Source organism: Clarias gariepinus, chromosome 11 (assembly GCF_024256425.1).
Source record: "Clarias gariepinus isolate MV-2021 ecotype Netherlands chromosome 11, CGAR_prim_01v2, whole genome shotgun sequence".
NCBI classification, from domain to species: domain Eukaryota; kingdom Metazoa; phylum Chordata; class Actinopteri; order Siluriformes; family Clariidae; genus Clarias; species Clarias gariepinus.
In genome coordinates, this window is record NC_071110.1 from 26,883,506 (window position 1) to 26,899,709 (window position 16,204).

The 16,204-nt window shown below is 40.6% G+C and overlaps 1 protein-coding gene across 3 annotated transcripts in view; it reads left to right on the forward strand.

Annotated features, from left to right (window-relative positions):
* myo18ab (myosin XVIIIA b) overlaps nucleotides 1-16,204 on the forward strand; it is a 108,230-nt gene that overhangs the window by 1,081 nt on the left and 90,945 nt on the right. For all 3 annotated transcript variants that reach the window (XM_053507700.1, XM_053507701.1, XM_053507704.1), the window contains exons 2-3: nucleotides 1,230-1,317; nucleotides 2,708-3,838. In XM_053507700.1, coding sequence (XP_053363675.1) covers nucleotides 2,831-3,838 — 1,008 coding nt within the window. In that variant the 5' untranslated portion in view covers nucleotides 1,230-1,317; nucleotides 2,708-2,830. The remainder of the gene's footprint in view (nucleotides 1-1,229; nucleotides 1,318-2,707; nucleotides 3,839-16,204) is intronic.

Here is a 16,204-nt window from a genome sequence, read left to right on the forward strand (position 1 = left end):
TTGCCTGTAGTGTGTGCCCCGTCTGTGGTGTACCCCGCCTCGTGCCCTAAGTCTCCTGGGACAGACTCAAGGCCCCCTGTGACCCTGTATACGATGAGTGAGTGAAACAGAGTGTGGCGAAGAGCCTGGAGCTAATGGAGGCCCAGGAGAATTGGGGTACAATCCCGTGCCAATCCGTCGCAGGGCACACACATATACTCACACAATCACGCACAGGGAATTTGGAAACGTCAGTTGGCACAGACCCTGAAACGGGAAACGAACCCGGACCCCAGAGGTGCAAGGCGACAATGCTAACCACTAAGCCACCGTGCCAACCCTTTTGCGTAACTGCTGCTGATCTTTTATATCCTTCCAGAAGGATCGGGTTCATCTCTGCCCATTGGGTGAGCTTTAGTGTCCCCCCCCTGAAAACAATCGTTCCACACTCCGGAAATCGTGCTCACTGGCGTCTATCTCCTCCGAGGTCTGTCTGTCTGTGTGTGTGTGTGTCTGTAGCACATGTCAGTTTCATTCTCTGACCTACACTGATGATATATTTGGAAGGCATACGAGAGCATCGTTCTTGACTTTTTCCCCTGAAATATAAATAACACTATATTAGGTGTAAGGCAAAAGTTATTGTTCTCATTCTTTTCTTCTCTTGTGCTCGCAAAACAAGTAGGGGCATACTGCAACCTGCTGCATTGAAGAGCGAAAATTTGCAAGTAAAAAAAAAAAAAAAAAAAAACACCACTACCGTGGAGGTGCAGAAGTTTTTTTTGCTTTATTTTTTTTTTTGCTTTATTGTAGCTGAAAACCTCCAGTCTGAAAGAACATTGTAATGGGAACAACCAATCAGATTTTGCCTTCCTTTCTGATTGTCTGTTTTTTTGGCACATTGGTAATGCTGGGACAGATTGAGCTAGCACAGGCCTGGGATGTTGAGAGAGAGAGAGAGAGAGAGAGAGAGAGTGTCGGGAAAAGGAAGCAGAGATTTAAGTTGACGAAACGTGCATTAAATACACTGCATGGCCAAAAAAAGTCATCATTTCAGAAGGGTCAAATTTTTGGGCTGCATCAATTAAAGAAGACAGCTAAGGAGATTTAAAGTTACTGGAAGTGGGTTAGAAACCCTTCAACACATTATCAAAACCTAGAAGCATAGTTTTGTGGAAGAAATGTGGTCAGTAAACAGTAAAAATCAGAGATATGTTTAATATCGAAAGTAAAAGCATTTCCATTCACAGAGATTGGGACTAAACAGCTGTGTGTCTGGAGACTGGTGTCTAATCTAACACTTACTGCAATAGTCCTATTTTACTTTCACATTCTAATGTAAGTATGTAAATATATCTTTTTAACATGCATGTACAATTACAAATTATTGAAATAACTAATCTAATGTGTGCAATGAATAAACAAATAAATGTGTGAGAGCAAGTCAGAGGTGGACTCAGAAAAAAAATCTGGCAACCCTGCCAGTTACAGCACTGAACTGCATATGAGTTGAAAATTGTAAGCTTGTGTATATTATCAGCGATCATGCGGTAAAAATAATCACACATAATTGTAGTAATAACGTAAAGCATGCTACACCGGACACGGGCGTCTTTGTGTCTTAGGTCTTTAAACCGAATTTCAGTGTTAGTCAGAGTTTAATAGAGTTTAAGTTCAACACAAGCACAAAAGCTGAAAGCAAAAATGTCTGTAGTGTTGTTCCTGCTTTAATAGGATTATACTTTTAGGTTCTATACGTAAATAAGGGGATTTTGTCAACGTTAGTAGCACAGGAATACGGGTCCATGTAAAAATGCCCCCATTTTTCTTTTGCATTTGTACCAGAATGACTTCCTGTCTTTGGAAGGAGGAATTCGCCCCCTTGTTAAAGGGCCTTGTTTGGATATTAGGGTCTCCTGCTGGTGGGAAACTTAAGAACGTAAAAGCCGCTTTTCAGAGCCCTGCAGATTTCATAAGTACCCCGTAAGCCATTAGATCTGATCTCCTGATGTTATTATTAGCCTGTTAATATTGTTGTGTTTGATGTAGCATGTTTATTCCATTAAGCTTATGGAGGGAAGTTCTCAGTCACTCTGGTGGATTCCTGTCATATTTGGAGGTCTTTATCGAGACATTTGCACCCTTCGTGTGTGGATTTCTAGTCAAATATTTTTATGTAATCCGTGGAACATTCACAGCTGCTCTTCCAAACACTTCCATCTCTGTGTGTCGGGTCATCGAAAGTTCAGATGATTTTGACGTTTGTCTGCTTCTCTGAAAGCAAACGTGTTTGGCAGGAGCTGGGTGTGTTTTCTAGCTTTTTCACTATGTTATTGTGATATCTAAATCATATTGTATGATTTGAGTTGTTGTGTACAGTCTGAACTGATTTGCTCATGTTGTGTGCTGTCTTGCACATTTTATATGTTTGGAATGACAATAAAAGGCAGTTTGACTTTGACTGGCAGAGCACTCACTCTTCAGATGAGATACCGTTACTCACACATATCTTTGGTTAGACTGACATGGACGAGAAAATGTCATAGAGATAGTTTTGTTACAACGTTGCAAAAATAAGTAAATTCCCACTGCATCACAGCCTATTGTGGGACGGCTAACCAACATTACTGGCTTTAAGTTCAGCCGTATTGTAAAAAACAACATTTAAAAAAAATAATAAATTTCACAGATGAGAGCTTTAATGTTGTTGTTTTTTTTTTTCCTTCAGGCTACATGAATCAAGGCCTTCTGGACTGACATTAACAACCCTGCCTCTCTGTATGGAAAGAAGCCTCACGTTTGACGATATAAGGGCCACAGGTGTGGGACTTGCCGTCGTAAGAGCTGAATCATGTTCAACCTGATCAAAAAGGACAAGGAGAAGGATGCAGGGCGGAAGAAGGACAAGAAAGACAAGCACGAGCGGATGTCCGCCGCTGAGCTGCGCAGCCTCGATGAGATGAGCATGAGACGGGGCTTCTTCAACCTGAACCGCAGCTCGAAGCGGGACTCGCGCAACAAGCTAGAGATCTCCAACCCCATCCCCATCAAGGTGGCCAGCAGCATGGAGCTCAGTCTGAACGACATCGAGTCGGACGGGCTTAGTAACCGCAGCAGCGTGGTGCTCGACTCAGAGCAGCTCAGCGCTGCGAGCTCGAGCGACGACCTGAAGGGCGACTTCGGCAGTTCTGTTAAGGAGCGGGCGGCTAGGTTCGGCCCTCTCGCTTCACACAGCTCGCAGATGAGCCAGATCATGAAGCGTTTTTCTTTCTCACAAAGGAGCAAAGAGGAGAGCACTTCGGAAGGGTCCACTCCATCCGGACAGAACTCGACCGCACCGTCACCTCAGGTGGAGAACAAGCTGCTGGACCTTGAGCGTAAGCACAGCCTCCAGCAACAGCACCAGCGGCAGCCTTCTAATGGGAAGAAAGTTCGAATCCCAGAGATGGTGGAGAAGACCTTCCCGGCCAGTCTGCGTCTCCCAGCTGTGGTCCCTCCACCGAAGCCTGAGGTCCGTGAGCTGGAGCTGCAGCGGCGAACCACAGGCGACTTTGGGTTTTCCCTTCGTCGCACCACCATGCTGGACCGGGCGGCTGATGGGAGCGTGTACCGGCGAGTGGTGCATTTTGCTGAACCCGGTGCCGGGACTAAGGACCTAGCATTGGGGTTGGTGCCGGGAGACCGGCTGGTGGAGATCAACGGACGTAATGTGGAGAGCAAAAGCAGGGACGAGATCGTGGAGATGATAAGGCAGTCGGGCGATTCCGTACGTCTGAAGGTGCAGCCGATCCTGGAGCTGAGCGAGTTGAACCGATGTTGGCTCAGGAACACAAACGGCGCGCCCCGTGATGCCTTAGACGTAAGATGTTTGTTTTTCCTCTCTCTCTCATCTCTATTTCCTTTGCCTAAATTTCCTTTCAGGGGGAACAGTCAGTTACTCAGATTCTACAACCTAACAAGTATTTTCTTTTCAGCCAACTTTGATGAACAATGCCGTAGGAGTAACAGATCACGATGACTTGACGTTCGCAATGTTTATTCATTCATCACTTTGTCTTTTCTTAACCTTACTGTTTAATTAAGTTGTGTGTTTAGGGAGGTTGTTTCCTTTGGTGTAACAGCCACTCCACACCTGAAGGCGTCTGGCCTAGATCTCAACAGCATTTTTTTAAATTTTCTTTTTCCCTGTGTAAAATGTATGTGTGAGAGTGGGTAACACTATGTTGAAATGAATTGTAACACAAGATCATTTTCCTTTTTTTCCCCTCCTGTTTCCTTTTGTTTGTTTGTTTGTTTTTGTTTCAGTTGCTAAACACATAAATGGTGAACACTATGGCCCAAGCACTATGACATCAGCCCTATGTTGTCATAGTGTGTGAGGTCCCTCTTTTTCTTCTAAGAATTATGATTTTTTTTTTCCAGCATTTGGGGTTTTTGAGTACACATTTAGAGCTAAACAACTTTGGCATTGCATAACACGGGCTCTACTTAACAGGAAGACAGTTATTTTGGGTCGTTTGATGCACTCCTCCTAAGGTATTTATGAGACCACCAACAAACCGGGCCTGTGCAAGATATCGGGGATGTATAATGGTCAATGGGGAGTTGCAAACGGGTCAGCCGTGACGATGCCTTAAACCTAGAGGTTAATAACTTTCTGTGTGACATTATATTAAGTGACATCACATCGAATGACAGCATAGTGTGGCGCTTTTTTCTTTCCAGCAGCCGCAGCTGGTTTATTCTCTTTAAATAACAAAATCACAAAAATCACACCGGTTATGTGCATTGGAGATGGTGCAAGGTGCTTGGTTCTGCTCATCATTGCTTGCAACTATAGTTGTCTCTTCTTCTTGTCTCTAAGTCGATTTTAAGGCTTGGTTTCTAAAGCTAAACTAGGTTAAAGGATAGGGGTGTTAAAGTTTTACTTTGGGTTCATTTAGAATGTAGGCGTAAATAAAGGAGCTAAAATATCTTTTCCTGCAAAAAAAATTGCGGTTTATTTAGGATAGCTGTCTAAAAAAAGTGGAAATAACTACTGATTTTGTTTAGTAAGCACTTCGTCCTGATCAGTGTCTCAGTGGATTGTGTAGTCCACGGATGTCTTAGGAAGACTGGGCGGGAGGCAGGGATACACCCCAAATAGGACGCAAGAACATAAATGGGATTACAAGCACTTTTTTTAGCACCATACACTCCAAAGACGATTTAATAGGAACCTCTGTGCACTTGTTCATTCAGGCAGTTATCAGTTGAACACTGGAAACGATCTAGATGACATTTTTCTGGCAGCAATATAATCACGTGACTACAATCGTGTTCGTCCTCGATCTGATGTAAGCATTAACCTGAAGGACTTGACATGTATGTGCATGATTGCATGAGTTGTTGCATGAGTTTGACTGAATCACCCGAAAGGGCAGGTCTACAAATTAAAGAGGCCAACAAGTCTAAAAGTCCTGTTGATAATTTCAGTAAGATATAAAATTATAATCATATTATATAGTCCTATAGTCCCAGCCCTAGACAGTGACGTGAGCATAGACTTAAGTATAGAAAGCTAAAGAAAGAACCGGGTGTTTCAGCATTTATTTATGTTTGTGTGTGTGTGTTCTTTTGGAAAATAACTAGCGGTGTTGCAATTTTTACATATAATTTTTTTTACGTTCAGCTAGAATGTATCACCCTCTCCTTTTTTCTCTCTCCCTCTGTGGATTGTGAAACAAGGACACACAGGGCAGCTGAACTCCTGCAAACCGAGCGCACGAGACAGAGCGACGTCACTCCTCCTCCTCCTCGTCCCGTCGTAGGAGTGATGGTAAATAAGATGCATGTCCTAGTGTAAGGGTAGTGGCCGTTTGATTAATGTGAACTCGGGGCTAATAATACCGCAGGGAAACAACGTTGGAGCATAATGCTGAAATCAGTACATGTTGCTTCCCTGTATGTGTTTTTGTAAGCGGGTGATGTATTCGCTGACGAGTGACGCAGCGCCCTTGCAAGCTTGCCGTGTGACAAGGCCTGAAGTTAGTGAAAAAAATAAATAAATCCACTCCAGCCGCGCTATTCCTGTGCAGTGGGTCGTTTCCTTACTCCAGTCTGGGAATCGCTGACATTCCAGAGCAGTTACAGTCCTGGAAAACTCTGACATGTGAACATGGCATTCACATAACCCTGCACGTGAAGAAAGGCTCGAGACAGAAATTGGAGAATGTGACTTTTTTTAAATTTATTTTTTTATAAAGCAAAGCGAACAAACAGCAACCGTGAATGTGCTTTTCTTGCAAATTGAAAACGTAAGCACTGGCGCTCTCTCTCTCTCTTTCTCTTTATTCCCCATGTTCATACCAGAGCTGCTTCATTGTTCTATTTTGGGTTTTACCAACAAACAAAAGAAGTACTTGACTCAACAGCTTTAATCTAACCTGTTTTTAAAAAGATCCATTTATTTTTTTCCCTACTTATTTCTGCTCATTAATTTATTTTCGAGTGATGTCAGAGTTCACCATCTCTTTCATTATAGACCATTATAGATAGGGATGCACCGAAATGAAAATTCTGGGCCGAAAACGAAACCGAAATTTTTGGATGCACTTGGCCGAAAACCGATACCGAAACCGAAAATGGCTTCATTAAAAAACATGTTTAAAATATTTTCTTTTTGTTTGTATTAAAAAATGTTGCATATTGCAACTTTGCTGTCCTCATCTGAAACTTTGAAGTGCTTCCAAACCGCCGACATACTCCGTGTTTGATGCGTAATGACAGCGCGAACGAGACGGGAGGATGGGAGAGGCGTGGGGACAATTTCGGCTTTTATTTTCGGCGCTTTCTTACGTTTCGGCCGAAACCGATAATGCAATTTCGGCCGAAAATTTTCGGCGGCCGAAATTTCGGTGCATCCCTAATTATAGACATTACAGCATACACTTCTTTAAAAAAATGCTTAAAATAGACATTTCTTTAGTTCATCAGTCTTATTATCCCCACTCATGAAGTCTTTATTTATTTATTTTGTTTCACTTTCACTCTTTTGCCAGATCTCTCAGTGGAGCGCTCGTTTATTCATTTTCTTTTACTCTTTTCTTAGGATCCTGATTAAAACATAATACACGAACAAAAACATTCTGACATGGTTGTGGAGCTGAAGAAAAGTAATATTATATTTAATTATATTATATTTAATTAACATTTAGAAGAGACAAAAACTTGTTTCGACATAATCTCCTATGCTTTTCCATGGGTTGTTTCTCCACGAGGTACTCCTTCAGACCACACAAAAAAACAAATCATTGCTTTAGAGTGCCAACTTTGTAGTGCTGATAAAAAAATAAAAAAAAACGTATCAGAATCACAAACAGGAACCGTTGAGACGTTTCTTCATTCTTTGTGTGTGTGCGTTACATTGGCTGCCACGAGCCGGTTCGGAGGTCATGTTTACCCACTTGGCACAGATGGGCACGGGTGTGATCCAATGCTCTGGTAAAGCAGCAGTAGATATTCTCAGCTCCTTTTATCCAGAAAGACAAATAGTTAGGTTATAAATGAAGAAAAGAAGGTGCTATAGGCCGATCATCTTTCTCTCTCTCCTCGTTCAGTTACTGGCAAAATAGGAGTGTCTGGCAGGCTTAATTATAACTTTTAAATGTGACTTGGCAAGTTAATCAGTGACATGATGGCAGCATTTCTAAAACAAATAATATCTTGTAGGTATTATTACTCTGCAGGCATCTCCACCTTGGACTGACTTTTTACGCTTTGCTTTAGGTTAGACTTTTAACTTATATTAGACTGGAGATATCATTAGCTGTAAAAGTATTGTTTTTCTTCATAATTATCATGTCTGAAGGAGGGTGTAAAAAAGAGCTGAGACAAAATTGTTTTTAAGGCTTTCAGGATTCCGGGAATCATCTCTCACTTTTATTCCGCAGCAGCCAGCAGGAAGTGAGTGTTGGATTAATTCTTCGTTGGAAAAATAGAAGACCGTATTGAAAATGCAGTAAAATACAGTATGCGGGGGTGAGGTATAAGGGTATGGGCGTACTATTTTTGGTAATTCAGAGCAAATTGTGGAAGAGCGATTGATTTTGGCAGAAAGTGCTGTTCAGGAATCTTCCTCCTCCATAGAATAGCTGAGGAATGCCTCTGAGGGTGGGAGGTCTCTCTTTCTCTCTTTCTCTCTGACTCTGTGACTCACTGACTCACTCCTTGCCTTAATCTTTCACTAAATCCACGAATGTCACCAGGATGTCCTGTGACTAAATCAGGAAGCCAGCCGTAGAACCTTTTCCGAAAAAAACACAGCCTAAAAGAATCCTCATCACTGACGATAAGTACAGTATATTATACGAGCTCCTCCGTGTTGCTAACGGTGCTCATGAATGATAAACAACCTCTGAACCAAATCTAGCCTGGGCTGATAGCTTTTTGGCAGCCCTGAGAGAAATCGATAGTTTTATCTATCTATTTCATTTACTCAGAAGAATCTAATTAACCTTCATTAAAATGAAGTGTGTCATAAAGATTTATACTCCAGCAGCATCATTGCTAGTTTTTGGAGAACGACCGAATCGCAGCTCGTAATACGATACACAACATGCTGCTGAGCTCTTCTGGCGCCATGCAAACGTTACCCCGTCTTACCTGCTGTGACGCTGACTGCAACAAGTTGCTTACAGCTGTGTGCCAGATGCAGACACTCGTGCTTCAGGTACAGGGACACCCGCTGGTGTTTATCTCTTAAACCAGGGCATTCTGTTGGATATGCAAGGTGGGACCATGACCAAAATGTTAATATAATGTCAGTTTTGCAACTTGCCCTCCTGTGTTTTACATCGTGATGCGGTAAATACGATCTGAAGAAATCAGTTGTAATTAAAGGTTGAGGTTAAAGACAGCTTTTCTACAACTCTTCTGAGACTTCTTTTGAGACTGTGATGTAATGTGAACTCGTCTGTTTATGTAGGAACAGGTTCAACATGACAGTGTTCCACATCGTATATCGTTATAATAATAATGATAATAATAATAACAGCAGACAAGACTTTAGCGTGTGATAACAGGTATTTGTTGGAATTCGTGCCCTGTTTGTACTCTTCAACATCAATAATATGTCAACTACTGGACTTTAGACATCGGGTAGCCCATGCAGCATCATAATCACAGACTCCTCACAAACTGTTTGACCTCCTTCTGTCCGGGAGAAGCATACAAAAAAGTAAAAAAGATGAAATAAAAAGTTCTCAGTTTTGAGCAACAATAGCTTTTCTATTACAACAGGTCAGTTTACAGCTCATACTGTTATCTTGTTAACTTGGCCGTATATTATTTACTGGAGGGAAAAAAACATTTCATATTAAATTAAATGATTTGGATTAAATGAAGGAACACAGGTAACACATGTTTTACTGCGACAGACTGCACAGTGCCTAAAGATACGAAATAAACACTACTATAGTGGTTACTAATTACTAATCACCGGCCTGATCATTTGTCATCATCTGCACCTGTTTTTCACTGGTTCATACCATATGTTAGAAGTTTTTTTTATTATTTTTTTTAAATGTTTGAATGATTCATGGTTCATTGTGTGGCTTAACAAACAAAGGTGAGCCAAAACTTGAGAGCCAAAATCTTGACAAAAATAAGAGCCCAAAAAAAAATTCTTCCTGTTCCTCAAGACTCCATTAAAAATACAAGAAAGTCTGGAAGCGAAATATGAAGAAACTAAGGGGTTCAAGACTTCTGCACGGTCCTGGACTTGTACTAAATTAACCTGCACCTCATAATATATAATTTGCACAATGTAAATATTTGCTCTGATCTGCGTACTCGACGCTACTATTTACACCTCTGGTAGACGCTAAACTGCATCTATCCATTCATCCATCTTAGTTCACTTACGGTATCATTTGTGACTTGTTAAAAGACTTTTTCTTCGTCCAGTTTAATTTTAGAAGTCCGTCTTTTAATTCTCTCTCAGTATAACAACCCTGTTCTCAAGCCTTGTATCAAAGACTGTTTATTATTATTTTTTGTTTCCCTCTCTAACAGTGGCAAGTACTTCTCTCTTGGCTTTTGGCATCACTTCTAAGCAGCGTGAGAGCAGGATTAGCCGAATACAGTTTTATCTGCGGATCTGTTCATAAAGCGTCCGTCACAGAAACGTCAAGGCCAGGCTTTCTGGCGACATCCTACCAGTTATCTCTAGATTGATGGGATTTATTAGACACTGTATGTTTAACAGCACTCGAGATTGTTGTTTTTTTTTTTTGTTTTTTTTGTTTCTCTACTTTTACCCTTTACACAGATTAACCGTGTCAGAATCGAAGTTCGCCTTCTCCTGTTCTGCTCAGTGGCTCAGTGTTGTCGTAGTAATGGCGCTATCTGTCCTGTGCTGTGAGTTTGTATTTCTCTGAGCAAATGCACACGCACGTCACCAGCACTAAACCTTTATCCCGCACAGTTACCGCTGTTGTTGCATTTGGCCCAGATGGTATTATTTTACTTCTCAAGATTGCTCGAGTGCTCTGTTCAGGAAGAACTCCTGATTCGATTGGCTCTCATTTGAGTAAAAGAGTCAAATTAAACAAACTTTTTTTTCTTTTTCTTTTTTAAGCTCGCCAGCATTTAAATGAATTATTATTTTTTTATTTTTTTACTTCTCTTGTCCCCCCCAGCATGACTATAGGTGACAGCAGTGGTTTTTATTGCCTTTTAAAAGTTGCCCTGCTGCTTTAACTTGATGATTGTGTGTGAAGTTCTTTTTTTCTCATGTGGTGCTTAAACAGACACATTACCCTCTGCTTCCTTTGATGTCAAAGTTATGCATGTTAATCCAAATACAATGAAACCTTGAATTGTGAGTAACGCGGTTTGCGAGTGTTCGGCAGGACGAGCAAAGATTTAAAAAAAATTGTGACTTGGAAAACGAACAAGTCTTAGTTTACGAGTACCGAGTATCATGTATCACGCATGCGCTTCTTGTTTTGACACCAAGCGTCACGTGATCACAAGTGAGCCAACGTTTTTTCTGTCTTGCGTTGGGGAATTGTGGGTAATCGTCTCCCCTGTTGGGTCTTAGTGCTCGTCCTTTACTGGTATAATCAACATCTGTGCACGCAGATGTACTGTTTACTATAACACTGTGACCACGTGTGTGCGTGTAAAACGTGTGTCTGTATGCGTGTGTGTACAGCGCGTGTGTAAAGCAAAAGCAAGTCTTATTAGAGAGGTTAAAGATCCATTTTCTTTTTCTGCTCGAGGCTTAGGTTAATTTGTTTTAGGTTTATTTAATATTTTGTGTTGAATATTTTTATGTATTTATATTTTTGGGCTGTGGAAGGAATAATTAGATTTTCCATTATTTCTTATGGGGGAATCCAATTTGGTTTACGAGTTTTTTTTGGAATACGAGGCCGCGTTCGCAGCGAATTATGCTCGTAATCCAAAAACTGTAAAGTTGTCATGTATGTACACTGAAATTATTATTATTATTTTTTAAATTGTTGGGTCGTAAAATGAATAATAAAACACATCGAGGTGTTTTTTTTATTTTTATTTTTTGTCTGTCTGTTTGTTTGTGCACGCATCATGTATAAACTAGCAAACTAATTTCAATGGGGTTTTCACAGGCGTATTAGGCTGAGCTTGAGGTGACATATAGGCTTTGTTTCCCCACAATCAGCCCACAGGAAGAGAAGATGTGCTACTTTAAAGCTTAAACGGAAAACGCTAATAAAAAATTAGGTAATCTTAAAATTCAACTGATGGCACTGTACATTTCTTGAATGTGCGCTTATAAGCGTGCAATTGAAAGCTACCTAATAAACGCGATCTCACATTTTCATTCCGTGCACGCTAAAAATTTTTGTTCACTCCAGAATTCAACTAAAACGTGCTTATGAGTGTGTAATTACATATCTAATTCCACGCAAATGAAGTTGCAGGCATATCTTGTTATAAATAATTGTTTCGGAGTAAAAGTGTTTTACCATAAGAATAAGGTTACATACAGTTATAAAATTAACATTTAATGTACAGGAGTCCTCCTGGAGTTCTATATGTTCTCAAATGCTCTCGGCTCGCACTGACAGAACGTTTAACTAATCCTGCGCATTCTTTGTATAAAGCGTGACCACTCTCACTCCTTCCAACAGAAAGTTTGACCAAAATCTTCTGTCCAATATGCACCCATGCTGAACATAGCGTTAAGAATTTGTATTTTTTTTAGCTGGGTGCTTTGGGAATCCCAGTCCTGAGAAACAACTCTAATAACAAAGATCTACGAAATGAATGTAGTGATGGCAATAACAGTGATAACACTGATTCATATTCCCTGCTTTTGTGTTTACCATTTTTTTTAAACAATATATATTAAATTTGAATAAAAAAAAAAACTGAAAAACACAACAATACAAAACAACAATAGCTCAGCTAATCCATGACCATAAGAGGATGTTAGCAAAGAAAGAAGATAAGTAAAATACATATATAGGTAAACAAACAAGAATAATATTCCTACACTGGATTAGGAAACCCCTGTAGTATGGAAGAAGGACCAATGAGTGAGTTTTTTTTTTTTTTTTGGGGGGGGCGTATTTAAAAGGTACACTGATATCATTATGCACAATGTCCCAATCTCTCCAGAATAGCGGTGGTATACTGTATTTGGGGAGAGTAAAGCTCTGCTGGGTGTGCCAGGCTATATAGAGTGTGATCTGAAGGAAGTTATTAAGTGTGTTCAGGAAGTCCTGGACGGCAATCAGATAATGGCAGTCGCACATGCTGTATTTCATCCCAGCTGATTTACACTGGCATTCAATGTTGGATTCCAATTGACATTTTAAGATGTATTCTTTGGCTTGTAAATGAAATCCTCTCTAATAGGGAAATATTTTGTTTTGTGGCTTTACTGAGAATCTTTTTAAGGGTCCCCCCTGATTTACTTTCCCCATGGGAGCTTTCCAGTCATCCTCTTTCTTCTTCTTCTTTTTTTTTTTTTTTGTCCCTGAGCGGCATTGAGCAACAACGTTGATTAGGTCTTGTTTATGTGTTTATGATTCAATGTTAACGTGCGGTTCAGCTCTGTGACTGATGGTGGGGGAAACATTTCCTCCTTTAACTTCTATTCTGGCATTTGTGGAATTTGCTCTGGAACAAACATGACACTTCCTGACCGGGTCTTTGGAGAAAGCAGTGCAGAGGTGGGGTTTAAGACGACACAATGCTGAGAGCAAAGCATTTTTATTTTCTATCATTTTGTCCCTGCTTAATCATAGCCTTCTTCTTTTTTTTTTTTGAAAACGATACACAGAAACGTAGAGTTAGTTAGCAGCCCATTAGTCGTTTCCCACTTTACGCTGCATACGCTTGAGTGTGTTTTTATCATTGAAATAGGCAAAATCTACCTATAATCGTTCTGTCCACCCCCCTCTAACTTCTTGCCCATCCAGACATAATAAAGATTCATACTGATGCATGTGTTTTGCGCACTACCAAAATATTTCCGTGAATTCTTCTCTCGCTCCCCATCACCTGTTTTCTCAATCATCGACGGTCCCAATTAGTCGGGAAGCCTTCAGAGGAAGCGTCCGAGAAAGCAGAACAGCGATGCCTCGAAGTATGTTACTGCTGCGGTGCTTCCCGTCAGGAAGGCACATTTATCAGCGCCATGAGAAAAATAGCTCGGCTCTCCACGGCGGCGCACTGCGCTAGGACCCTGCCCATCCGGGACCCGCGTCCTTTTTCCGGCGGTATGTCTCAGACATCCTCGGCTTTTGTCGCTCTGGAATTTTGTCAGTCTGCACGTCGTTCTTAAAAGGAAAAGGACAAAGCCGTCCATTGAGCATTCACTCAGGAGAAATTAACATTTTGCATAGGTTTGCATGGCCCGCCCAACAAGGCAGTTAATGTCGCAGTGGAGAGGGAGCGGCTGACGACCACTCTCCGGAGTAGAGAAGAACTCTTCTGTTTGCCTGTACTCTGAGAATTTCCTTCCCTCAGGCTTCCTCCACCCACTCGTATACCCACAGCTTCTGGCTCAGATTGATCCGCATTTGATTAGAGCATGCTGCTGTTCTAGATTTAGTGTTAGACACACACACACACACACACACACACACACACACACACACACACACACACACACACACACACACACACAGAGGGCATTTTTCTATTGAAGCCTGACATCAGCTGGGGGGGGGGAGTTCGTATCAACACGTTTTCTACATATACAACATTTATTCAATCGTTCCTTTCTGAATTAGTGTGTGAAAGACATGGTTAGGGACTTTTTTTTTTTTTTTTTTTTTTTAAACAAAAACTCAATTCAACAACATACAACTGAGTATGATGTCAGATGGTTTGGATTAAACGCTGGCTAAAAGGGAGGGTGATTCCCAAAACCCTAACTGATGCCTTCTTGATACATCAGCTCAACCTGCCTCAGCTACTAGTGAGAAATCACTAAATAAAAAAAGAATTTTTTGGAGATTGGATAGGAGAAAGGAAAGGAAGCTTGTAGAGTGATCAGAGTGATTTTCTTTCTCAAGAGAGTAAATTGAGAGTGCGTCTTTCATGACATAAAATACCACAGCAACAAAAGTAGACTTGTAAAAAGTGTTTTATTACCAAATCTAGGTTCCTTTCTCGTGTAGAGTGTGACGTCAATTCAACAAGACTGTGCACAACATCGCACATAAACCAAATAAAATCTGTAACTGTTAAATGGGCTATATCGTATACACAAGTATTAGCTTAAGATTAATCATCATATAAGCACATGTGTTTGTTAAATCTAAAACACTGGCTATACAGTTTGAAGTTTGTAAAAGAAAATAAACGAGTAAATAACTCGTCTTAATTAGCCGCCAACGAACGCAACCCAAGCACGTGGAATTAAAAATGACACAATCATGACATTTTAGCGCTTGAAATGAAACGCGATGTTATATTTTAAATGAACTTGTCCGTCCAACCTTTCAAACGTGAGTTACAAATTTCTACAGATACGAACGCACCGTAGTTTGGAAGTAGCTTACGTGTATTGTATTTTACAAAAAATAGACACTGCAGTGCACCAGATACCAATCTTTACAATTATATGCAATGTTTTCAGTGTGTAAGTGAATGTATAAAATGTTTAGAATCTGTTATATATTGTATGAGTGCGCGCGTGTGGAGATGCGGTTTTAACGAATCAGTCCGGAAGCACGACGATAGAAGATGGAACAGAAAATAGTAAAGCTGACCTGATGGAGAACTAATTTCAGAAAATCCAGTACAGTGGAAAACAGCTCTGAGACAAAATGACGTCCGACATTCCCCAGTGTTGGGGAAATTTGTCACTGGACAAATGTAGTCAAGTGAATTGGTATGCTTTACAATGTATATGTCGGAGTTAAGAACAAATCCGACTTACGAACGTGCTCCCAGAACAGAAGTAGTTTGTAAGTCGCGGAATGTATTTAAATCTTGTGTCACGAGTCCTCCTTGATGTTAAAGCTACAGTGTATTCACTCAGATCACAACACGCACCTGTTGTCCTATCTATAGGTGTTAGACAGTTACCGCAACACGGGAAGAACAATTTTTAAACTCTCTTTAAAATGTCAGTAAACAAAAACATTTCATTTGGTAAACACATTAATTTTTTTTTTTTTTTCCTTTTTTTGCATCTGTTCTCAGCTTTCTCAGATAAGTGATAAAAAAAGAAACAAAAAAAACAAAGAAAACAAGGAAGTGCGGTTACTAAAATAAATGGCGCACACTATTTATTCTGGGAGAAGGACAAATAAATTATTCTTGAAATGCTTTCAGTGGCTTTATAGTATGTGACAATTGCTGTCCACGACATCAGGGTTTAATCAGTTTACTGACTAAAAGATTTTTACTTCATGCTGGTAGAAGTAAGTAAGAAGTGTCATTAAAAAAAAAAAAAACACAGAACCCCCCCACCCGTCACCCTCCCGCCCCTGGAAACAAGAGAAGTGTGCAGTGAGATGGGGGAAAGGAATGCTCTTTTTCTCCAAACTTGTTCTTTTTCCACACAGTCCATCCAGTATGGTTGTGGTTTGCGTAGAAATACCACTGATTCCTGATGCCTCAGAGTTTATTGTCCCCCTCCCCGCTACATGTTTCCAAAGTGAACGTTTGTACTTATGGATTGGTGTGTGGCTGAGTGTCGATTGCACTTTCCTGAAACGTTGTCCAAGCATGTCTG